At 44.7% G+C, this 24,924-nt stretch overlaps 1 protein-coding gene across 1 annotated transcript in view; it reads left to right on the top strand.

The window, feature by feature from the left end:
- The window catches only part of LOC138737244 (alanine--tRNA ligase, mitochondrial-like), a 71,676-nt gene extending 48,064 nt beyond the window's left edge, over positions 1-23,612 (top strand). Inside the window, 1 exon segment of the mRNA XM_069887973.1 lies at positions 11,464-23,612. Within this exon segment, the coding sequence (XP_069744074.1) occupies positions 11,464-11,628 (165 nt within the window). The 3' untranslated portion in view covers positions 11,629-23,612.
- The last annotated feature ends 1,312 nt before the right edge of the window (positions 23,613-24,924 follow it).

Below are 24,924 nucleotides of genomic sequence, written 5' to 3'. Positions count from 1 at the left end.
ATGGAGTTCAACCCAGATAAGGGTGAAGTGGTTCATGTTGGTCGGTCAAATATGTCGGCAGAATCTAGTATTAATGGTAAGACTGTTGGCCGTGTGGAGGATCAGAGGGATCTGGGGGGGGGGGGGGAGCTGAGTCCAGAGGACCCTCAAGGCAGCTGCACAGGTTGACTCCGTGGTTAAGAAGGCAGACCGTGTATTGGCCTTCATTAATGGTGGACTTGAATTTAGTTGCCGGGAGGTAATGTTGCATCTCTATAGGACCCTGGTGAGACCCCACTTGGATACTGTGCTCAGTTCTGGTCACCTCACTACCGGAAGGATGTGAAGCCACAGAATAGGAGCAGAGAAGGTTTACAAGGATGTTGCCTGGCTTAGGGAGAAGGTTGAGTGAGCTCGGCCTTTTCTCCTTGGAATGCCGGAGGATTAGAGGTGTGGAAGATGATGAGAAACATTGATCGTGCGGATGGACAGAGGCTTTTGCCCAGGACTGAAATGGTGGCCACAAGAGGACACAGTTTTACAGTGCTGGGAGTAGGGACAGAGGAAAAGTCTGGGGTAGGTTTCTTACGCAGAATGGTGGGTGCATGGAATGGGTTGTTAGCAACGGTGGTGGAGGCAGACAATAGGGTCCTTTAAGAGACTTTTGGATAGGTACATGGAGCTTAGAAAAATAGAGGGTTATGGGGCCAAGTAATTTCTAAGGTAGGGACATGTTTGGCACAACTTTATGGGCCAAAGGGCCTGTATGGTGCTGCAAGTTTTCTGTCCTTTTTTTTCTATGTTGCAACTCTACAAATCTCTGGTGAGTCCACACTTAGAGAATTGTGTTCAGCTCTAATTGCCTCATCACATGAAGGATGTGGAAGCTATGGAGATGGTGCAGAGGAGATTTACAAGGTTGTTGCCTGGATTGGGAAACAAGTTTTATGAGGCATGGTTTATAGAACTGGGAATTTTCTCTCTGGAGCGTAGAAGGATAAGGGGATACTTGATCGAGATCGACAAGATTATGAGAGGCAAAGATAGGGTGGATGGCCAGTGTCTGTTACCCAGGGAAGGATCATCAAACACCAGAGACGTGTGTACAAAGTGAAGGGAGGGAAGTTTAGGGGAGACGTCAGGGATAAGTTTTTACACAGAAAGTTGTGGGGGCCTGAAATGCCTTGCCAGGGGTGGTGATGGAGGCTGAAACATTAGGGGCATTTAAGAGACACGTAGATGGCCTCAGGGATGGAAGAAAAATGGAGGGTTATGCGGTAGGAAGGGTTTAGTATGTTTTTTAAGGAATAGATGGGTCGGCACAACATCGAGGGTGTGAGTGGGTGAGAGGATAAAGGCAGTCATGCGGATGCAGGAAGATGGTAGCTGGGTGACATTCAGGAGAGGGAAGGAGAACAGACAGGCAGTGCATGGTACCCCTGTGACCATTCCCCTCAACAAGAAGTATAGGCCTTGATGCTGCTGGGGGGAGGGTGTAACCTACCTGGGCCAGTCAGCAACCAGAACAATGGCCCCATGGTCAGCTCTGAGCCTCAGAAGGGAAGGGTGAAGACAAGCAGAGTGATAATTATAGCAGGGCTCAATAGTCAGGGAGAGAGTTAGGAGAATCTGTGGCTGCAAAAGAGATTCCAGGATAGCATGTTGCCCCCCGGTTCTGGGGTCCAGGAAGGCTCTGAGCAGGTGATCAGCCAGAGGTTGTGGTATTGACACAGGCAGAACTGGGTAGAGGTCCTGTGAAGTCAGGTTAGGGCGTTAGGAAGGAGACTGACGACCTGGTGACTTATCCACCCTCAATTTCTCCAATTCCAATTGCAATTCAAAAGATCTATCCTCCGGTAAATTTTCTAAGTCTTTCTCAACAAATTTTCCCTCCCCTATATAATATTTGACAATAATCCTCTGTATTTGTATTTTCCTCATCCAATGCTTGACTTCAGCCAGCTTTAATGCCTTAGAAATAACCATCCATTCCTCTTTTCTCTTGCTCGGTAGCTCTGCAGGTGATGGTCGTAACAAAAATGTATCAACATCCATTTCTGCTGTTTTTTCCACACACAAGGTTTAAATTAGCTTGAAAAAACCCAATTAACTAATGAATCACAAAAACTCAAATTTTCAATCAGAACTGACAAGCCCTTATAAAATGTTACGAGCCCAGAGGACCCCAAAACCCAGCAGCAATAGATATTCACCAAGACAAATGGTCACTTAAACAAAAGTTGCTTTTAATTATCTTTAAACATGAAAACAGAATCACGCTTTGATTTAACTAACCTAACTTAACCCCCTTCTAATTCTAAGCGCAAGTGTATATTATGTGTGTGTAAGTTCAGAAAAGTTCTTTGGTTCACAGTCCAATCTCACTTCTCATTCCTCCAAGTTCACTGGTTGCAGCCAATTCTTATACTGTGCACAGAATTTAAAATTTATAAAGTTCACCAGGCTTTAGTGCTTGAAAGGTAAATGGTTACCACTCAGGAAGGTTCTTGTAGGGTTTTCAGAGAGAGGGAATCATTGTTTGCTGACACCCACAACTGATTCCTTTTTTAATCAGCCACTTCAGTGTCTTGCTGAAGAAACTTGCCCCATCAGGGTTCTCCAGATGATAACCTCTTTCTTTCAGGTCACCACAGAGTTCCTTTTTGTTTCACTTATTTCAAGTGAAACAATAGACAGCCATTCCTCTCCTCTTGCATGAACCACAACAGCTTTGACCAGGCTGAAATAAGCACTTACAACCCGTCTTCCAAATGGGGTTTTCCACAAGCTTGCCAGCTTGTCCTGTTCCAGTCCCAGCTACTGCTGCTGACTGTAAAACTCCAGAACTGATCTCTATGTCTCTCTCTTGCTCACAGAGAAAACTTGTTTGACTCTCTCTGCTTGCAAAACCACATGACCCTCCTAGAACAGCAAGTTCCTCTCCAGACTATCTGCGGCTCCAACAGGTTCTTTCTTCTGTTGCCTTTTGTAAACAACAATCCATTAGTGAAGCCTCTTGGGCACTCTCCAAAGCCTTTGCAAAGGCTCTGGGGCCGATATGTCTAGTATGAGCAGAGCTCCAGTATTTAAATAAGATCTATTTTAAAGTGTATGTATGTGACCTAAACTAACAAAACCTGCCCAAATTTAACTTTCAAAAACATATCTATATTCTGTCACTTAGGTCATATGTAGTAAATGAGATGGCATTGAGGAATGCAGTGGAGCAGAAAGATCTAGGAATAATGGTTCATCGTTCCCTGAAGGTAGAATCTCGTGTAGATAGGGTGGTGAAGAAGGCTTTTGGTGTGCTGGCCTTTATAAATCAATGCATAGAATACAGGAGTTGGGAGGTGATGTTGAGACTGTTCAAGGCATTGGAGAGGCCAAATTTGGAATATTGTGTGCAGTTCTCGTCACCGAATGATAGGAAGGTTATTCATAAGGTAGAGAGGATGCAGAGATGTACGAAAATGTTACCTGAGTTTCAGCATCTAACCCCCCCCCAGGCCAAGCCCACTCAGCGCCGCCACAACCCCCCATCCACCAGCTCTGTTGGATGGGGGGACGCTTGTGATGTGGCCTTTAAGCCTAGGGGACAGCAGACTGAAAAGGTTTGGGAACCACTGGATTACACCCTTGGTTCCTGCAAGAAGTAGAGATTGTGGAGGCATTGGTAATGATCTTTCAGGAATCGAGATATAGTCCCAGGGGACTGAAAAAGTGCAAATGTCACCCCACGATTCAAGGAGGGAGGGAGGCAACAGGGAGGAAATTACAGACCTGACATGGAGCTGATTGTCAAGGATGAGGTTAGAGTATGAGACAGGCCAAAGCCAGCATGGTTTCCTGAAGGGAAAATCTTGCCTGACAAACCTATTGGAATTCTTAAAAGAACATAACATATATAACATATATAACAATTACAGCACGGAAACAGGCCATTAGGCCCTTCTAGTCCACACCAAACCAAACACTCCTCTCTAGTCCCACCTCCCTGCACAATGCCCATAACCCTCCATCTTCTTCTCATCCATATACCTGTCCAACCTTTTCTTAAATAATACAATTGACTCCGCCGCCACTATTTCTCCCGGAAGCTCATTCCACACCGCTACCACTCTCTGAGTAAAGAAGTTCCCCCTCATGTTACCTCTAAACCTCTGCCCCTTAACTCTTAACTCATGTCCTCTTGTTTCAATCTCTCCTCCTCTTAACGGAAATAGTCTATCCACATCCACTCTGTCTATCCCTTTCATAATCTTAAATACTTCTATCAAATCCCCTCTCAACCTTCTACGCTCCAAAGAATAAAGACCTATTCTGTCCAATCTCTCCCTATACTCTAGATGCTTAAACCCAGGTAACATTCTGGTAAACCTTCTCTGCACTCTCTCCACTCTGTTTATATCCTTCCTATAATTAGGCGACCAGAACTGCACACAGAACTCCAAATTAGGCCGCACCAACGTCTTATACAATCTCAACATCACTTCCCAACTCCTATATTCCATGCAATGATTGATAAAGGCATGGTTGGCATAGCAGTTAGCACAACGCCTTTACAGCGCCAGTGGTCAGGAATGGACCAGGGTTTGAATCCCACACTGTAAGGAGTTTGTATGTTCTCCTTGGGTCTGTGTGGGTTTTCTCTGGGGGCTCTGATTTCCTACCACTGTTCAAAGACATACTAGGGGTGTTTGGAAATTGGGTGTAAACTGGGCAGCTCGGACATGTGGGCAAAAATGGCCTGTTATCTAAAAGAAAAGTGATAAGCAGGCTAGATAAAGGAGATGCAGTGTATGTTCTCAATTTAGATTTTCAGAAGGCATTTAACAAGATGCCACATGTGAGGCAACTTATACCAATATAACCGTTTACGGTGCGGATACAGGCCATGTCAGCCCTTCCAAGTCCGCACCAGTTCACTAGAACAACTCCACTAGCTCAACCCTCCCGCTCTCCGCCCTTAACCCTCCAACACACTCACCTCCATGTACTCATCCAACCTTCTCTTAAATGACAGAAGGGAACCTACTGCAACTATCTCTTTTGGAAGATCCATTCTGCCACCACTCGCTGAGTGAAAAAGCCACCTATAATATAGAAACATAGAAGATAGGAGCAGGAGTAGGTAATTCGGCCTTTCGAGCCTGCTCCGCCATCCATTGAGATCATGGCTGATCTTAAAGTTCAGTACCCCGTCCCCGCCTTCTCTCTGTAACCCCTAATTCCCTTATACTGAAGAAATATATCTAATTCCCTCTTAAATATATTCAATGAACCTGCCTCTACTGCTCTCTGTGGCAATGAATTCCACAGATTCACCACCCTCTGGGTAAAGAAATTCCCCCTCATCTCGGTCCTAAATGGTTTGCCTATTATCCACAAACCATGGCCCTGGATTCTGGACTCCCCCCACCATTGGAAACATCCCTTCCGCATCCATTCTGTCCAGTCCTGCCAGAATTTTATAGGTCTCTATGAGATCCCCTCTCAATCTTCTAAACTCCAGCGAATACAATCCCAATTTGCGCAATCTTTCCTCATAAGTCATTCCTGCCATTCCAGGTATCAGCCTGGTGAATCGCCTCTGCACTCCCTCCATTGCAAGAACATCCTTCCTTAGATAAGGCGACCAAAACTGCACACAATACTCCAGGTGGGGTCTCACCAAGGCCCTGTACAGCTGCAGTAAGGTATCCTTGTTCCTATACTCCAACCCTCTTGATATGAAGGCCAACATACCATTTGCCTTTTTAACCACCTGCTGTACCTGCATGCTCGCCTTCAGTGACTGGTGCACAAGAACCCCTAGGTCTCTCTGCACTTCCCCATCTCCCAATCTATTGCCATTCAAATAGTAATCTGCTCTCCAGTTTGTATTACCCAAGTGGATAACCTCACATTTATCCACATCGTAGTGGATTTGCCATGTATCTGCCCAGTCCCTCAATTTATCCAAATCACACTGGAGCTTCCTGACCCCCTCTTCCGTCCTCACAACCACTCCTAGCTTAGTGTCATCTGCAAATTTGGAGATATTACATCCAATCCCCTCATCCAGATCATTAATGTAAATTGTGAACAGCTGGGGTCCCAGTACAGATCCCTGTGGTACCCCACTGGTCACCGCCTGCCACTCAGAAAATGAGCCGCTTATCCCAACTCTCTGTCTTCTATCTGCCAGCCAGTTCTCAATCCACATCAATACCTTGCCCCCAATCCCATGAGCCTTGATTTTGCATGCCAGTCGTTTATGTGGGACCTTATCAAAGGCCTTTTGCAAGTCCAGGTACACCACATCCACTGGCTCTCCCCCATCTATTTTACCTGTCACCATCTCAAAGAATTCCAATAGATTTGTCAAGCACGATTGACCTTTTATAAATCCATGTTGACTCCGTCCGATCCCTTCTCTGCTAGTCATATGCTCCGCTATTACATCCTTAATAATGGATTCCATCATTTTGCCCACTACTGTTGTAAGGCTCACCGGCCTATAATTCCCCGCTTTTTCTCTACCCCCCCCTTTTTAAATAGTGGGGTAACATTAGCTACCCTCCAATCCATGGGTACTGATCCTGAGTCTATCGAGTTCTGGAAAATAATTCTTAAAGCATCTGCTATCTGAATGGCCACTTCCTTAAGTACCCTAGGATGTAGATTATCAGGCCCTTGGGATTTATCTGCCTTCAATCCCATCAATTTCCCCAAGACCATGTCCTTAGAGATACTGATTCCTTGGGAGGTTATTTGTATCCTCTCTTGTGAAAACAGAACTAAAGTAAGAATTTAATTGGTCTGCCATTTCCTTATTCCCCATTATATATTCCCCTGATTCCGACTGCAAAGGACCTACTCTGGATTTCACCAATCTTTTCCTCTTGACATATCTATAAAAGCTTTTGCAGTTGGTTTTTATGTTTGCCACAAGCTTACTTTCGTAATTTATTTTTGTCCTCTTGATTAATCCCTTTGTCCTCCTTTGGTGCATCTTGAACTGTTCCCAGTCTTCGGATTTGGTACTTTTTTTGGCCAATTGATATGCTCTCTCTTTGGACCTAATGCTGTCTCTAATTTCCCTTGTTATCCACGGTTGAGTCACGTTTTTTGGTTTATTTTTATGCCAAACCGGTATAAACGATTTCTGCAATTCTTCCATTAGATCTTTGAATGCTTTCCATTGTCTGTCCACCGTCAACCCTCCCCCCCATAAACACCACCCAATCAATCTTACTCAACTCCTGTCTCATACCACCATAATTCCCTTTATTTAAATTCAGGACCTTAGTCTCGGTTTTAATTTCTTCACTCTCCATGTCGAGTGAGAATTCGATCATATTGTGATCGCTCCTTCCCAAAGGGCCTCGTACAACAAAATTATTGATTAGCCCCTTTTCATTACATAATACCCAGTCTAAAATGGCCTGCTCCCAAGTTGGTTCCTCGACATATTGGTCTAGATAACCGTCCCGTAAACATTCAAGGAATTCCTCCTCCTCAGTATTTTTACTAATTTGGCTAGTCCAATCTATATGTAAATTAAAGTCTCCCATGATGACAGCTGTTCCCTTATTGCACGATTTTCTAATTTCTCTTATTATGCCTTCCCTCACCTCGACATTACTATTTGGAGGCCTATATACCACCCCCACTAACGTTTTCCGCCCCTTGCTATTCCTCAGTTCTACCCATATAGATTCCTCATCTTCCGAGTTAATATCCTTCCTGTCAATAATATTTCTCCTAAAGTTTTTCCCCCTTATTCTTAACTCGTGCCCTCTTGTTCCAACCTCCCCTGCCCTCAGGGGAAAGAGTCTACTCACATCTAGTCTATCTATTCCTTTCAAAATTTTAAATACCTCTATAAAGTCCTCTCTCAGCCATCTACATTCCAATGAATAAAGTCCCAGTCTCTTTAAATCTCTCCCTGTAATCCAGATGCTGTAAGTCAGGCAACATCCTTGTAAACCTTCTCTGCACCCTCTCCACCTGATCCATATCCCTTCTATAATTTGGAGACCAGAACTGAGCACAGTACTCCAAACCTGGCCTCACCAACACCTTAAACAGCCGCAGCATCACCTCCCAGCTCCTATACTCTACTATTTATGAAGGCCAGCATACCATATGCCTTCTTAACCACCCTGTCTACATGGGAATCCACCTTCAGTGAACTCTGTACCATAACCCCTAGGTCCCTCTGCTCCTCTATGTGCCTCAATGCCCTCCCCTTAACTACATATGTCCTATTCTGGTTATTTTTATCGAAATGCAACACCTCACACTTGTCTACATTGAATTCCATCTGCCATCTTTCAGCTCACTCTTCCAAACAAACCAAATCCTTCTGTAATCCAAGAAAATCTGCCTCACTATCTACCACTCCCCTGATTTTCATATCATCTGCATATTTGCTTACTCAGTTAACCACACCCTCCTCTAAATCATTACTATAAATGATAAACAACAAGGGACCCGGCACCGATCCCTGAGGCACCCCGCTTGTCGCAGGCTTCCAACCTGACATACAGTTGTCCACCATGACTCTCCGCTGTCTATCTTCCAGCCACCTCTGAACTCATGTCACAATCTCTCTTCTAATTTCTAGTGACTGAACCTTCCTCATTAACCTTCCATGCGGAACCTTATCAAAAGTCTTACTAAAATCCAAATAGATCACATCCACCGCTCTACCTTCATCCACCTTTTCTGTCACTTTCTCAAAAAATTCAACAAGGTTCGTCAAACATGACTTTCCTTTTACAAACCCATGCTGGGTGCCCCTAATCAATCCCTGCCTATCCAGATATGCGTATATACTATCTCAAAGAATACTCTCCACAACCTTCCCCACCACCGAAGTCAAACTTACTGGATAAAAGCCATGGCATAACAGGAAGAATACTGGCGTGGGTAGACCATTGGCCGATTGGCAGGAAGCAGAGAGTCAGAATACAGGGTAATATTCTGGCTACTGCCAGTTGCTCGTGGTGTCCACAGGGGTCAGGTTTGGGGCCATTTCTTTTTAAGTTGTATATTAATGACTTGGATGGCTCTGTGGCCAAGTTTGCAGATGATACAAACATAGGTTGAGGAGTAGGTGGTAAAGGAAATTCGGAAGCTGCAGAAGGACTTAGACAGATTAGGGCAGAGAAATGGGAAATGAAATATAGTGTAATATCGGAAAATGTATGGTCATGCAGTTTGAAAGAAAAAAATAAACAAGTGGGCTTTTTTTAAATCGGGAGAAGGGTCTTTACTCTAGTATTTTTTAAAGTTGGCCCTCTGAAGATCAGAGTGGTTGGCTATGTATGGTGGAAAGACCTTAAATGGGTGTTTTGCATCAGTTTTCACTCAGGAAAGTGGCACAGAGTTGTGGGAAGTAAGGAAAACAAGCAGTGAGGTTATGGAACTGATACAGATTAAAGAGGAGGAGGTGCTCGCTGTCTTAAAGCAAATAAGGGTGGATAAATCCGCAGGTCCTGACAAGATATACCCTCAGGCCTTGAGGGAGGCTAGTGTAGAAATTACAGGGGCTCTGGCAGAAATATTTAAAATGTCCCTAGCAGGTGTGGTGCCAGAGGATTGGAGGGTAGATCACGTTGTTCCATTGTTTAAGAAAGGCTCCAAAAGTAACCCTGGAAATTATAGGCCGATGAGCCTGATGTTAGTAGCAGGTAACTTCTTGAAAGGTGTTCTGAGAGAACAGATATACAATTATTTGAATAACCAGGAACTGATAAAGGAATAATCAGCATGGCTTTGTGCATGGTAGCCCTTGTCTAACCAAACTTGAGAGTTTTACGAGGAGGTTAACAGGCAAGTCAACAAAGAAAAGGCTGTGGATGTTGTCTTCATGGACTTTAGTAAGGCCTTTGACAAGGTCCCACATGAGAGGTTCGTCAGGAAGGTTCAGACACATGGTGAAGTAATGAACTGGATTCGACAATGGCTGGATGGGAAAAGCCAGAGAGTAGTGGTGGATGATGCTTCTCAGACTGGAGGCCTGTGGGATCAGGGATCGGTGCTGGGACCATTGTTGTTGTCATCTGTATCAATGATCTGGATGATAATGTGGTAAATTGGATCAGCAAGTTTGTAGATGCTTGCAAGAAAAGATATCGATGAGATCGAAGGAGTGCAGGAGTACTTCAGGAACTGAGTTACAGGGAAAGGTAAAACTTATTTCCCTGAAGAATAAAAGACTGAGGGGAGATTTGATAGAGGTATTTAAAATTATGAGGGGGATAAACAGTAAATGAGGGTACGTGAGATACCACCCAGAGGACATGGGTTAAGGGTGAAAGGTGAAAAGTTTAGGACAAACAATAAGGGGAACTTCTCCACACAGAGAACAGAACAAACTGCCAGCTGTGGTGGTGAATGCAGGTCAATTTTTAACATTTAAGAAGAATTTAGAGAATTTGGACATGTCCATGGATGACAGGGGTATGGAGGACTATGGACTAGGTTCAGGTCAGTGGGACTAAGCATAAAAATGGATTGGTGCAGACTAGAAGGGCCAAAGGGCCTGTTTCTGTGCTGTAATGTTCTATGGTTCTAAAATACCCAGATACAAAGGGACCTGGGAGCCCTCGTGCAGGACGGCCTGAAAAAAAACTTGCAGGTTGAGTCGGTGGCGAAGAAGGTAAATGCAGTGCTGGTGTTGATTTCAAGAGGAATAGAATACAAGAGCAGGGATGTGGTGTTGAAGCTTCATAAGGCACTGGTGAGACCTCACCTAGAGTATTGTGGCAGTTTTGGGTTGCTCATTTAAGATAGGAGGTGCTGACGTTGGAGAGGGTTCAGAGAAGGTTCACAAGAATGATTCCAGGAATGGAAGGGTTATATGAGGAGCATTTGACAGATTGATGAAGGGCCCAAGCTTTTGGTTCTGTACCTTTATCTTTGCTATATAAAGGACACTGATTGTCTTGCTGAGTGTCTCCAGCATTTTGTTTTTACTTCAACCATAGTGTCTACAGACCTTTGTGGTTTACTAGATGTAGAAAATTTGTTTCCCGGGGTGGAGAGTAGGACACGAGGGTACAACTTTAGGACTGAAGGGTGTTCACTTAGGACAGAGATGGGAAGGAATTTCTTTCATAAGAGGATAGTGAATCTATATTTCCACAGGTGGTTGAGAAGGCCAGGTCTTTGGGTGTATTTAAAGCAGAGCTTGATAGTTTTCTGATTAGCGAGGGCATTAAAGGTTATGGGGAGAAGGCCGGGCAGTGGGACTGAGTGGAAAGATGGATCAGCCCATGATTAAATGGTGTGGCAGACTCGATGGGCTGAGTGGCCTATTTCTGCTCATATGCCTTATGGACCTCACCCCTGACCCCCTTTCCACTCCCAGTCTCTCCTTCCCCCCTCCCCTCCTGGACTAACCCCCTTCCCCCTTTCCTCCTCCCAAATTCTCCCCTCCTGGACTGACCCTTTCTCTTCTGGGACTGACCTTTCCCCTCCTCTCCCCAGGACCTGCGAGGCAGCCTCTCTGCCGTGGACTGGGCCCGTGCCGCCTGTGCACCAATGGATGGAAGCGCCGGAGGCTCTGACTTCATGGCCAAGGGTGTTGGTACAAGTTCCGACCTCCAGGAGGTGGCATGGAATGCAGAGCAGTTCGCCAGAGATCACATGTAGACAGCAGTGGGCTGTTCCCTCCACCCCTTTTCCTTCCTGGTTCCCCATCTGACAGTGGACAGATGGGGAGTGATGGGCAACAGGCGGGACCTGGCCTTTGGACTGGGACACTGACCAGAGCTGGTGATCTCCGTCATTGTTCAGTTAACGTAGTTGCATTTGATGTGACTGAGTCTGGGAGATGCCTGTGATGTGGTTCCTCTTGTACAGATTGAAGTACCAGCCTGGAGTGGAATCGTTTCACCCCATGTCAGGAACCATGTGGCTGAAGCACTTCGAGCCTGTGGTTTTCCCACCTCCCTGGTATTCACCTAATTCCGGGTTCCCCCTCCTCCTCCTTCCCCCACCAATATTCCCCTAGTGCCTGCTCCTCCTCCCCCCATGTATTCACCTAGCACCTGGTCCTCCTTTCTCCACCAATATTCACCTAGCGCCTGCTCCTCCTCCCAACTGTATTCACCTAACACCTGCTCCTCCTCCTCCACCTGTATTCCCCTAGTGCCTGCTCCTCCTCCCCCCCACATGTATTCACCTAGCACCTGGTCCTCCTCTCCCCTTTATTTTTCAGGCATCTTCCAAGTTTTGACGCTTCCTGATGGTGTTCGGGCTGGGACCCTCACCTGCCGTGCTCTCCCTGCTGGCTTCCTGCAGCAGTTGTAGTCTCCTCATTTACCCACCAGCCTGTTCTGTGCTCTTTGGGGCTAATTCATCCACATCAACCATCCTGCTTGTCTCCATATGGCTTCATATACACATCTGCAACCCATTGCACACAGACCAGCCAGCTCCACTTTCAATCTTTCCCCTTCACTTCACTGGATCTTATCCAGGACAATGTGGAGTTTAGACCACTTAAAATATTGTGTTCAGTTCTGGTCACCTCATCACAGGAAGGATGTGGAAGCTCTGGAGAGGGGGCAGAGGAGATTTAGTAGGATGTTGTTTGTTTTGGAAAATGTGTCTTATGAGCAAGGTTAACTGAGCTAGGAATTTTTCTCTTTGGAGTGAAGAATGAAAGGTGACAAGATTTTGAGAGCTATAGATAGGATGGACAGCCAACACCATTTTCCCAGAGGAAGAATAGCAAACTCCAGCGGACATCTGTACAAGATGTGGGGAAGAATGTTTAGGGGAGTTGTCAGGATTAAGTTTTTTTTTACACAAGAGGGTGATGGGAGCCGAGACTGCATTGCTCAGGATGGTAATGGCGATGGATGCTGGAACAATTTATTTATTGGTTGTCCTCCGGTTCGAAGAAGACACATTGTTGTGCAATTCGTGGGTGTACGTGAAGGTGATAGAGTCTAGAACAATGGGGGCACTGAAAGTCTGTGTAATAACTGTGGTTGTTGGTTTGTGATGCAATTCATGGTTTTCTATCAGTTTTTGGCAGCACCCTGTCTTCAAAACTGACAGACAGTTGTCCACCGTGACTCTTTGCTGTCTATCTCTCAGCCACCTCTGAACCCATGTCACAATCTCTCTACTAATTCCTAGTGACTGAACCTTCCTTATTAACCTTCCATGCAGAACCTTATCAAAAGCCTTACTAAAATCCAAATAGATCACATCAACCGCTCTACCTTCATCCATCTTGTCACTTCCTCAAAAAACTCAATAAGGTTCGTCAAACATGACTTTCCTTTTACAAACCCATGCTGGGTGCCCCTAATCAATCCCTGCCTATCCAGATATGTGTATATCTTCTCTTTGGCTTGGCTTCGCGGACGAAGATTTATGGAGGGGGTAAAGGTCCACGTCAGCTGCAGGCTCGTTTGTGTATATACTATCTTGAAGAATACCCTCCATAACCTTCCCCACCACTGAAGTCAACCTTAATTACTTGGCCTACACCTAATGCCTTTTTTTAAACAGAACTACATTTGCAACCCTCCAATCCCACGGTACCACTTGGGGAAAGAGAACTGAAGAACAAATGTGCAAGGAAATAGGTGAAATGTGCAGTAAAAATAGGGTGGTGCGATCTTTGAAAGATAACCGGCAGTGCCCCCATTATTTGTTCCCTGACCTCCCTTAAATCCTGGGAAAAATCCCATCAGGACCAGGAGACATCCACCTTTATTGACCCTAGGAGCTCCAAAACCCTTCCTTTACTAATCTCTATCCTCTCCATAACTAAGCCCTTTGCCTCTCTTATCTCGTATAGCCCAATGTCCCTTTTCCTCGTGAATACAGGCGAGAAAAAAATTGTTCAATATTTTTCCCTCTCATGTTGCCTAACATAGTTCACCGGTCCCATCATCCAGAGGACTTAGTCTACTCTTAACCCACCTTTTACTGTTCATGTATCTAAAAACCCTTAGGATTCACCTTTGCCTTATTAGCTATGGACTCCTCATACCTTATTTTTGCCTTTCTAATTTCCCTCTTAAGTTTCTTCCTGCAATCTAAGTAATGACCATACATCTCCTCAATCCCTTGTTTTTTATACTTGGTATAGGCCTCCTTCTTGTCCCGAACCAGCTTCTTAATTTTACCAGAAAACCACGGCTCCCTCAAACTTTTAGTCTTCCCTTTCGGCCTGACTGGAACATAAAGATCCTGTACTCTCAAAATCTCACCCCTAAATGCCATCCAAATTTCCTCTACATCCTTTCCAGCAAAAAGATTAGCCCACACAACTCTCTGCTAATACCTTCTAATTTCTCCAAATCTGGCCTTCCCACACTTGAAGACCTTCAACCTTGGACCCGACCTTCTGTTCTGAGCTGAAACATTAATCCACTGTCCTGCATCCAGTCCATAGCCCTCTCCAAATTCTTCTTAAATGTTAAAATTGAGCCCACATTCACCACTTCAACTGGCATCTCGTTCCACCCTCCCACCCCTCTCTGTGTGAAGAGGTTCCCTCTCATGTTGCCCCTAAACTTTTCCCCTTTCACCCTTAAACCATGTCCTCTGGTTTGTATTTCACCTACACTCAGTGCTAAAGTTAATGGACCCGTGATCACTGGATCCGAAGTTCTCTCCAATGCTCACCTACATCACCTGCCCCATTTCATTCCCAAACAGATCTAACACTGCTCTCCCTCTAGTGGGCTTGTCAACATATTGCTGGAAAAAGCAATCCTAAATACGAAACCATCCTGCCCTTTTACTGACTGTTTCCCAATCTATGTTTGGAAAATTGAAATCCCCAACCAGCACCACCCTATTTCTACTGCACATTTCACCTAGTTCCTTGCACATTTGCTCTTCCAGTTTCCTTTCCCCATTTGGAGGCCTATAATATACCCCCATAATAGTAACCTCCCCCTTATTGTTCAGCTCTATCCACACTGCCTCCCTCGATGAGCCCGCCACTCTATCTTGCCTCAGCACCACTGTAATATCCTCCCTGACAAGTAATGCCACAACTCCCCCTCTTACTCCACCAACTCGTCACATCTAAAGCAGCAAAATCCTGGAATATTTAACTGTCAGTCACAACTTTCCTACAACCACATCTCGCTAATGGCCATAATATCATAAAACCACACGTCAATTCACACCTTTAGCTCATCCAACTTCCTTACTACACTCCACGCATTAAAATAAATACATCTCAGGGATCTCCTACATCCTACCTTCTGCCCATCATCCTTTCTACCATTCTCACACTTGTCATTAATCTTTTTATTACTTCCTGCTGTTCCTCCCTCAAATTATTAAAACATGCCTCTTTCCTTAGCCTACAAACCCTCTCCCTGCTGTCTTGCCCAACTTGAAACCGTCCCCAACCATACAAGTATAAAGCTCCCCTGGCAGCCCTTGCAAATGCCCCCGCCAGGAGACTGGTACATCTGGGATTAAGATGTAACCCATCATCACAATATAGGTCCCATCTCTCCCCAAAAAAGTCCCAGTGGTCCAAGAACGAAACCGTCTTACTCCACCCTTTTTAGCCATGTTTTTAAACCTCCACTTGATTCTATTTCTGCCCTCACTGTCACGTGGCACAGGAAGCAATCCAGATTACACCATTCGCGGTCCTCCTTTTAAGCTCCCTATCCATCTCCCTATACTCATTCTGCAAGACCACTTCCTCCTTCCTTCCATCATTGGTACTAACATGTACCACAACCTCAGGCTCTTTACTCTCCCTTTTTAGGATGTTCTGAACATGCATAGTTACATCCTGGACCCTGAATTGTTATAACCATATAACAATTTACAATACGGAAATAGGCCATATCGGCCCTTCTAGTCTCCACTGATTTACGTGAAACTCCACTAGTTCCACCTACCCACTCCCTTGCCCATAACCCTCCAATCCCCACATCCACGTACTCATCCAGCCTCCTCTTAAATGACAGAATTGACCCTGCCGCAACTACCTCTTCCAGTAGATCATTCCACTCAGCCACCATTCCCTGAGTGAAGAAGCATCCTCCTATATTACTCCTAAAGTTTTCCCCTCTACCTCTTATGACCCCTTGTTCCAAATTATAATCTACTCTATTCCCTTCATGATTTTAAATACCTCTATCAAATCCCCTCTCAACCTTCTACTCTCCAATAAATAAAGACCCAGTCTACTCAATCTTTCTCTGTATTCTAGATACTACAATCCAGGCAACTTTTTAGTAAACCTTCTTTGCACCCTCTCTACCTTATTGATATCCTTCCTATAATTTGGAGATCAGAACTGCACACAATATTCCAAACTTGGCCTCACTAATGCCTTAAACAGTCTCAACATCACCTCCCAGCTGCTATATTCTATGCTATGATTTATAAAGGCCAGCATACCAAAAGCCTTCTTCACCACCCTACCCTATCCACCTTCAAGGAAGCCTGAACCATTATTCCAAGATCCCTCCGTTCCTCAGCATTCCTCAATGCCCTCCCCTTCACTGCACATGTCCTGTTTTGATTATTCTTCCCAAAATGAAGCACCTCACGCTTATCTACATTAAACTCCATCTGCCCCTTCAGCCCACCTTTCCAAACAGTCCAAATTCTTCTGTAGCCATGAAAACCCTCCTCACTATCCACAACTCCCCCTATTTTTGTATCATCCACATATTTACTCACCCAGTCATCCAAATCATTAATATAAATGATGAACAACAAAGGACCCAACACCGATCCCTGAAGCACACTGCTTGTCACCAGCCTCCATCCTGAGTTGTCCACCATGACTCTCTGGTGCCCATCTTCCAGCCACCGCTGAACCCATCTAACTCTCTCTATATTAATCCCTAGAGATTGAACCTTCTTCACTAACCTTCCATGCTGAACCTTACTAAAATCCAAATAGACCACATCAACTGCTCTACCTCCATCAACCTTTCTGGTCACCTCTTCAAAAAACTTCAACAAGATTAATCAAACACAACTTACCCCTCACAAGCCCAGGTTAGGTGTCCCTGATCAATCCCTGCCTTTCCAGATATTTATACATATTATCCATAAGAATTCCTTCCATTAGTTTCTCCACCACCGGTCAAACTTACTGGCCTATAGATGCTTGGCCTACACCATCCGCCCTTTTTAAACAGCGGAACCATGTTTGCAACCCACCAATCCCGTGGCAGCACACCCTCCTCCAGTAACCGTTTGAAAAATCACTGTCAGAGCCTCTGCTATTTCCTCCCTGACCTCTCTTAAGGTCCTGGGAAAAAACCCATTAGGACCAGGAGACCTATCTACCTTTATACATCCCAGAAGATCTAAAATCCCCCCTTTACTAACCCCTATCTTTTCCATAACTAATCCTTTTGCCTCACTTATCTTACACAATTCAATATCACTTTCCTTCGTGAACACCGACGAGAAGAATGTATTCAATATCTCCCCCATCTCATATGGTTCCTCACACATACCCCCGCTCTGATTTTCCAGTGGACCTATTCCATCCTTAACTTTCTTTTTACTATTCACATATTTGTAAAAACCCTTCAGATTTGCTTTCATCCTATTTGCTATAGCCCCCTCGTACCTTCTTTTTGCCTTTCTAATTTCCCTCTTAAGGTTCTTTTTCCAATCTATGTATCGTTCAAACATCTCATCAATCCTTTGCTTCTTGTATTTAACGTAGGCCTCCCTTTTATCCCAACCCAACTTCCTAATCTCTCTAGAAAACCATGGGTCCCTTGAACATTTGGCCTTGCCTTTTGTCCTGACAGGAGCATAAAGATTCTGCACTCTCAAAATCTCACCCTTAAATGCTCCCCAATTCTCCTCAACGTCCTTTCCAGAAAAAAGATCACCCCAAACTACTCCCTGAAAATCCTTCTCATCTCTTCAAATCTCACTTTCCCCCACTCAAAGACCTACATCTCTGGACCAGACCTATTCTTTTCCATAATTAAGCTGAAACTAATGGTGCTATGATCACTGGATCTGAAGTGCTCCCCAACACACACTTCCGTCACTTGCCCTATTTCATTCCCCAACAGTAGATCTAACACTGCCCCCTCTCTAGTGGGTACCTCAACATATTGATGCAAAAAGCAATCTTGCACATCTTTTACAAGTTCTAAGCCATCCAGCCCACTCACTGACTGCGTCTCCCAATCGATGTTAGGAAAATTAAAATCCCCAACACCACCCTGTGCTTACTGCACATCTCAGCCAGTTCCCTACACATTTGCTTTTCTAGTTCCCTCTCCCCATTTGGTGGTCTATAATACACCCCTATAATTGTAACCTCACCTCTTTTATTTTTTAATTCCGCCCACACAGCCTCCCTTGATGAGCCGTCCAAACTATCAAGCCTCAGTACCACTGTAATACTTTCCTTGACAAGTAATGCCACTCCACCCCCACCCATCCAATTCTATCATACCTAAAGCAGCAAAATCCCAGAATATTTAACTGCCAGTCACAACCCTCCTTCAACCATGTCTCAGTAATTGCCACCCCGTCATACTGCCAAGTGTCTATCCGCACCTTTAGCTCATCCACCTTCCTTACAGCCCTCCTTGCATTGAAATAAATGCATCACAAAGCAGATTTCTATCAGTCAGTAGAACATCGTGGGCTGATGGGCCTGTACTGTGCTGTAATGATCTATATGTGGAATAGTAACAAGTTGTGTTATTAGCCAGAAGGGTGGCGGGGGGTTGTGGATTTAATGGGCATGTCAGAGATGGCAATTGCAGGGAAAGAGTGGGATTGCTGGCCCTTCTGCATCAGAAAATTGTAAGCACTGAGCCTCGAATTCCTCCAGAAAGTGCGGCACTGTAGAATCTCCCGGGCGACCCTCCCGGTCACTCCTACCACCACCTTACCTTTACATTCACTGCCACACACGTATTAAGGTGCAGCAAAAATACTCTGATCTCTTGCTCTCTCCAATAAACTGCACAACTTATTCAAATCTTTATTCCAGCAAAAAAAAAATAAAGATAATCTCACTTTGTACAATGGATACAAGCAATTACAATAAAAATGAAAACCACTCCCTCCTTCCCACCCACCCATTCCCCAAGCAAAACTATTTACAGTTATTTCCCATTTCACATCTACAACTGATACAGCAAAGCTCATCTGCTGTGCTGAGACTAAGGTAACAGGACTTCAGATGGAGTTCCAGTTGTGAACCGGGGGCATATTTCTAGTGGGATTCGCACTGGGTGAATCAATGGGAGGAGGGAGGGTGACAGGGAGAGAGGATATGGCTGTGGGAGGCATCAGCTGTAGTCTTGACAGAACCTGCTTCTTGCATGCAATATTGATTCAATGCCCATATTTCTAGCTCGACACCAGAGGATGGAAATATTCTGAAGGCTGTGCACATATGGGTCACTCTCCACGCACTGTCTCCCCTGGTTCATGCCCAACCACAACTACATCTGCACCACTTTTATATTAATGAAAATCTGCAGATGCTGTGATTGTAGTCAAAACACAGAAATGCTGGAGGAGCTCTGCCGGTCTTGCAGCGTCCCTCAGAGGTGAAGATATGCCACCGACAGTTTGGGCCTTAACACAGATGTCTCTGGTTTGTTAAAAACCATCCCCCTTCTTCTTTCTCCTCTCCTTTCCTCTAGGTCTATCTCCCTTCCCTTTTCTCTGTCTCCTTTTACAGAGCCAAAATCAATTCTCACCTTTCCTTTTACTTTAGCAGTTGGTCTGGACTCCTCCCCCTCCCATTCTTCCCTCTTTTTCTCTAGTCTTTAGTTAAGATGTTGTCTGCTTTTTGCTTATACCTTTAAAAGGGCTCAGGTCTGAAATCTCTCAGCAAGACAAGCTGAGTTCTTCAGCATTTCTGTGTTTTGACGATTAGTAACAAGTCAGACTAACACTGGAATCTTGGAAATGCTCATTTCACCTCCTCAATAGAGCCACTTTGAAGAGGCTTTTCCTAGCTAAGCAAGGAAAACTGGGCAAGAAACCTGCAGATTGAGCTGCAGCTGATAGATTTTATCCTGGGATCTTAAAAAGGCAGCGAGGGAGACAGTTGAGGTAATGCAGATACAATAGTTGGTTTTAATTTTTCCAAAAAGTCAGTAATTTAGGGATGGTGCCATTAGATTGCAAAACAACGCACAGCTCCTCGATGGAAACAGGAAACTACAAGCCACTGTGCTAAATGCACTGGGGAAAATGGTAGAAGCTGTCCTTGAAGATATAACTGTAGGGTTGTTGAAAGAAGGGCAAAGTTAACATGGCTTTGTGAAGGGGAAATTATGGCCGATTTCTTGCACTTCAATGAAGTAACACACTGCAAGACAGCAGAACTGATTACGAGGATCTGGGTGTCATAACCACATAATTTACACAAGACCAGGAGATAGGTGCATCAAGAAATTAGGAAAGGTAGCATTATTTATTGCCAATTAAATCTAGATGGAGGTCATGCTTCCAGTGTGTGGGTAAAAGCCCTGGCACAGTTACTTAGGGAAGGATGCAAATACATTGAAAGCAGTTCAGAGGAGGCCTGATACCCAGAGGGGGGCAGAAGGGAAGGGGGTGCACAGGTGAGGGGGACGTGATTGAATGTAGAACACTAAAGCAGACACAGGCCCTTCTTGCCTGTAACCATACAATGCCAACAGCTGGTGATGGGGTGGGTGTGTCCTCTCGTAGAAGAATCCTGAACCAGGACTTGCTTTCAAAATAATTTTTTTTAAATTAAGACATGAGGATTTTATCTCTCTGTAGCAATGAGTGTTTTTGGCACTCTCTTCCTCAGAAGGCAGCAGAAGTAAGTTTTAAGTTTTTTAAGGCAGAGCAAGATAGAATGTCCATAAGCAATGGCGGGAGTGGGAGTGGAGGGGGTGAGCAAGGAGAGCTGTGATTGGCAGGGTAGATTGGTATGGCCGGGCATTGGATTGCACCATGTGATCAAGCCAGCTGCAGCCTACACCACCAAGAAGTGGGGTTGGGCAGAGGGACGGATTGCCCAGAACTAAATCCTCTACTGGCACCGTTCACTTCCATCTCTAGCAGTCAGTGGGGAAAGTAGACTTTCTTGGACAGTCTCCCAGTGGAAAGTATTCTTAGAGATAATATGTATAAGTATCTAGAGAGGCAGGGATTGATCAGGGACACCCAACATGGGTTTGTGCAGGGACGGTCATGTTTGACAAATCTCAAATTTTTTGAGGAAGTGAATAGAAAGGTTGATGAAGATAGAGCAGTAGATGTCATCTATCTGAATTTCAGTAAGGCTTTCGATAAGGTTCCACATGGAAGGTTGGTGAGGAAGGTTCAGGCACTAGGGATTAATGTTGAGATAGTCAGATAGGTTCAACGGTGGCTAGAAGATAGGTCATGGTGGATAACTGTCTGTCAGGATGGAGACGAGTGATGAGCGGTGTGCCTCAGGGATCAATGTTGGACCCCTTGTTGTTCGTCATTTGCAGTGGGCTGAAATGGGGCAGATGGAGTTTAATATTAATAAGTGTGAAGTGCCTCATTTTGGGAAGAATAATCAAAACAGGACATATTCAGTGAACGGGAGGGCATTGAGGAATAGATATCTTGAAATATCGATTCATCGTTCTTTGAAAGTGGATTCGCATGGGGGATAGGGTGGTGAAGAAGGCTTTTGGGATGCTGGCCTTTATAAATCAAAGCATAAAGTCAAGGAGCTGAAAGGTGATGTTGAGACTGTTCAAGGCATTGGTGAGGCCAAGTTTGGAATATTGTGTGCAGTTCTGTTCTCCAAATTATAGGAAGGATATCAATAAGGTAGAGAGGGTGCAGAGATTTACTAAAATGTTGCCTGGATTGCAGTATCTAGAATACAAAGAAAGATTTATTTATTGGAGCGGGGAAGGTTGAGGGTGGATTTTTCAGAGGTATATAAAATTATGAGGGGGATAGATAGATGTGAATAGGCTCTTCCCCTTGAGGGTAGGTGAGATTGGAAGGAAGGGTCATGAGTTAAGGGTTAGGGAGCAAAACTTTAGAAGTAACTTGAGAGGAGGCTTCTTCACTCGGAGTGGTGGCTGAGTGGAATGACCTTCTGGAAGAGGTGGTTGCAGCAGGGTCAATTTTGTCATTTAAGAGAAGGTTGGATGAGTTCCTGGATGTGAGGATTATGGGCAGGGGGAAGGTAGGTGGGACTAGTGGAGTTCACTTAAATCATCCGGACTACAAGGGCCAATATGGCTTGCTTCCGTACTGTAATTGTTATATGGAGTAGTGAAATTGGACAACCAGAATTCCATCTGAAATACTGCAATTCACCTGTTTTATACATTAAAAAAATCTGCATTAATCAAATACACATCAAAATGTCCTCTTCAACCGCAGGTTCAATAGACCCAGGACGGCAGAATTCAAAGTCTGCATCAAGCAAATGGTGCTACATGCTGTTAGCCACTGAGGCAGTTCCTCTTGCCAAGGCCAGTAGTTTTATTCACATTTGAGGGTAGCTATTGCTTAATACTGAAACTAGTGAAAGAGAAATGAAACACAGACTGCTGAACAAAGCCCTGCATCCACTTCAACTGGCTGCCAAGTACTGGAGCAGCCTGTGGCTCTTGTACCATCACCTCTCAGAGAATACTTCCCACCCACTCCTCAACCCCGATCATAAAATATTTTAGGTGGCTCACAGTGACACCAGCACCTTGGAAAACCAGGAGACCACAGGCAGGGAGGGTGGAGAGTGTCTAAAAAATGTTGTAAAAGAGCTTGCTGTTATTCCTGCTTCAGGAAATATTTGGCGATGGGTTTTCTGGCTGGTCAACCACAGTCACAGCAAAAAGGTGTGGAGCCTGACGCAAGTGCTTCTGTGCAGTCAGAGTACAACAAGAGCTGGAACCACATCCAGCTCATTTCCATCACACGACGATCAGGGAAACTGGGCTCCCAGAGCCCCTAACACCACTGACTGTAGAGGTCTGGACAGCCACTCAATGAACACAATCCAATGGGCTTTTTACTGAATTGTCACCTTAAATGTCTGGTCTTTGGTGAATGGAGAAAGTCAACCCGTGACACAGATTGAAGAACACCTTCCTGAGAAGGTTTCCAGTGTGGGTTGATGAGTTATCGACAAGGATAACAAACACTTTGCATATCATAAAATCTAATATGCTGAGACTTTAGTTCACCATGTCTGCCATCATGTAAAAGGCTTTACAGCAAGGTTAGAACAGTCTATTTCTACTGACAAACTCATGCTAAACAGTCAACAATCCAAACCAGGCACGTCAGGTCTGGGCTCCAGAACATTCCAGCCCAGCTGCACTTTGAAGCCAAACACAGTTTAGCTTCATTTTATGAGGAAATCGAACAGAAGCTCCAGGGGATCAACGCATAAAGGAGAATGTGAAGTACTGCAACACACAAATGTGTTGGAGAATCTCAGCAGGTCATGCAGCATCTGTACAAAGTAAAGAGTAACCAACGTTTTGGGCCTGAGCCTTTCGTCAAGGGATGAGCAAAAACACAGGCAGGCCCCTGAATTAAAAAATGGAGGGTGGGAGAAGAGGAAGGAGGAAGGGACAGGAAGAAAAGCACAGGCATATAGGTAAGAGATCATAGATGGATATGTGTGGGAAGGTAGAAGAAAAAAAGCCAAGAAGTGATGGGAGAGGGGGTAGTTCTCTGATAGGAGAGGGGTGGGGAACTGGAGAAAAAGAGACAGAAGGAAAGAGAAAGCGAGACTCAAGGAGTTTAACAGAAACTGGAGGTTGGTGTTAAGGCCATCCAGTTGGAGAAACCCTTGGTGTGGCAGGGCATGAGGCACTCTACAACCAGATGGCATTAACATTGACTTCTCCAGTTTCCGTTCCTGATCCCTCTCCTTTCCTCCAGTTCCCCACCTGTTCCCTTCCCTCTCCTTCCAGGGAGCCACCCCCTCCCTCAAGCACCCCAGAATTTTTTCTTCTATCTTCCAACCTGATTTCACTAATTACCTCTTACCTATTAGCCTGTGTTCCTGCCCTTTCTCCCTCCCCAATTTTTGAATTCAGGTGAGTGTTTTTTGCTCATCGCTTGACGAAGGGCTCAGGCCCAAAACATTGGTTGCCCTTTACTTCATACAGAAGTTGTGTGACCTTCTTGTTTGGCCGTTGCTCTACAATCACGTCGCCTGCAGACTTTCCTGTTTAACTGTGATGTTAGACTAGTTCTCAGACTTGAAGAGTGTGCCAGGTTTGGAATTATTCTGGATGTCCAGTGAGAGGAGTCTGTTCCTGCTTTAGATTATTTGAACAGTGGGAAGGTGAGAGGATGGAGCCATTGCTCTACTCCACCTGAACATCACGTTCCCAGTCAGAAAGTCAGGCAGGTGGAGAAGTAAGGGGAAGAATTGGCTACGTCAACATTAAAGTGGAGCCAAGCATCAGGGTTTTCGATAAGTCTCGTGAGTGAAGGAGAAGGCTCAGGGAAAGATTGCCTGAATTCTGGAAAGTGATGCCACATGACTGTGATGGTGGTGTATTTGTAACATGAAAGACTGACAAATTTAAGAAGCTTCCATCAAATAGACCACCTTGTGTCAGTGAGTGTTGGAGGCATCGTTATCAACGAATGAAGGAATGACAGCCAGGAGAAAATGGAGACCTTCTGCTTTACAAATCAGTTCATTCAATTCAAGGAATATTATCACTGACAATAAGGGAAATCACTGGATCATTTTATGATCTTAGAAAGTGAGTCATGATAAACATTAATGTCCTAATTACAGAGCGTTCCATTTGGACAAATCCCTGAGATAAAGGAAGACTTCTGTGAATGAAATACCACAACTGCACAAGTGATCACACGTCAAGTGACCAAAAAAAGTCCTTAAAATTGTCAGAAAGCTCTCATGCTTTGTAGGGACAAAGCACGTGGCTAATTTTAGACCGAATTAATGTTTTAATTTCCAAACATGACAGGGTA

The sequence above is a fragment of the Narcine bancroftii genome, chromosome 6 (assembly GCF_036971445.1).
Source record: "Narcine bancroftii isolate sNarBan1 chromosome 6, sNarBan1.hap1, whole genome shotgun sequence".
Taxonomy (NCBI): Eukaryota; Metazoa; Chordata; class Chondrichthyes; order Torpediniformes; family Narcinidae; genus Narcine; species Narcine bancroftii.
The sequence above is the reverse complement of the archived record's forward strand: the minus strand, read 5'-3'. Positions and strand labels throughout refer to the sequence as shown.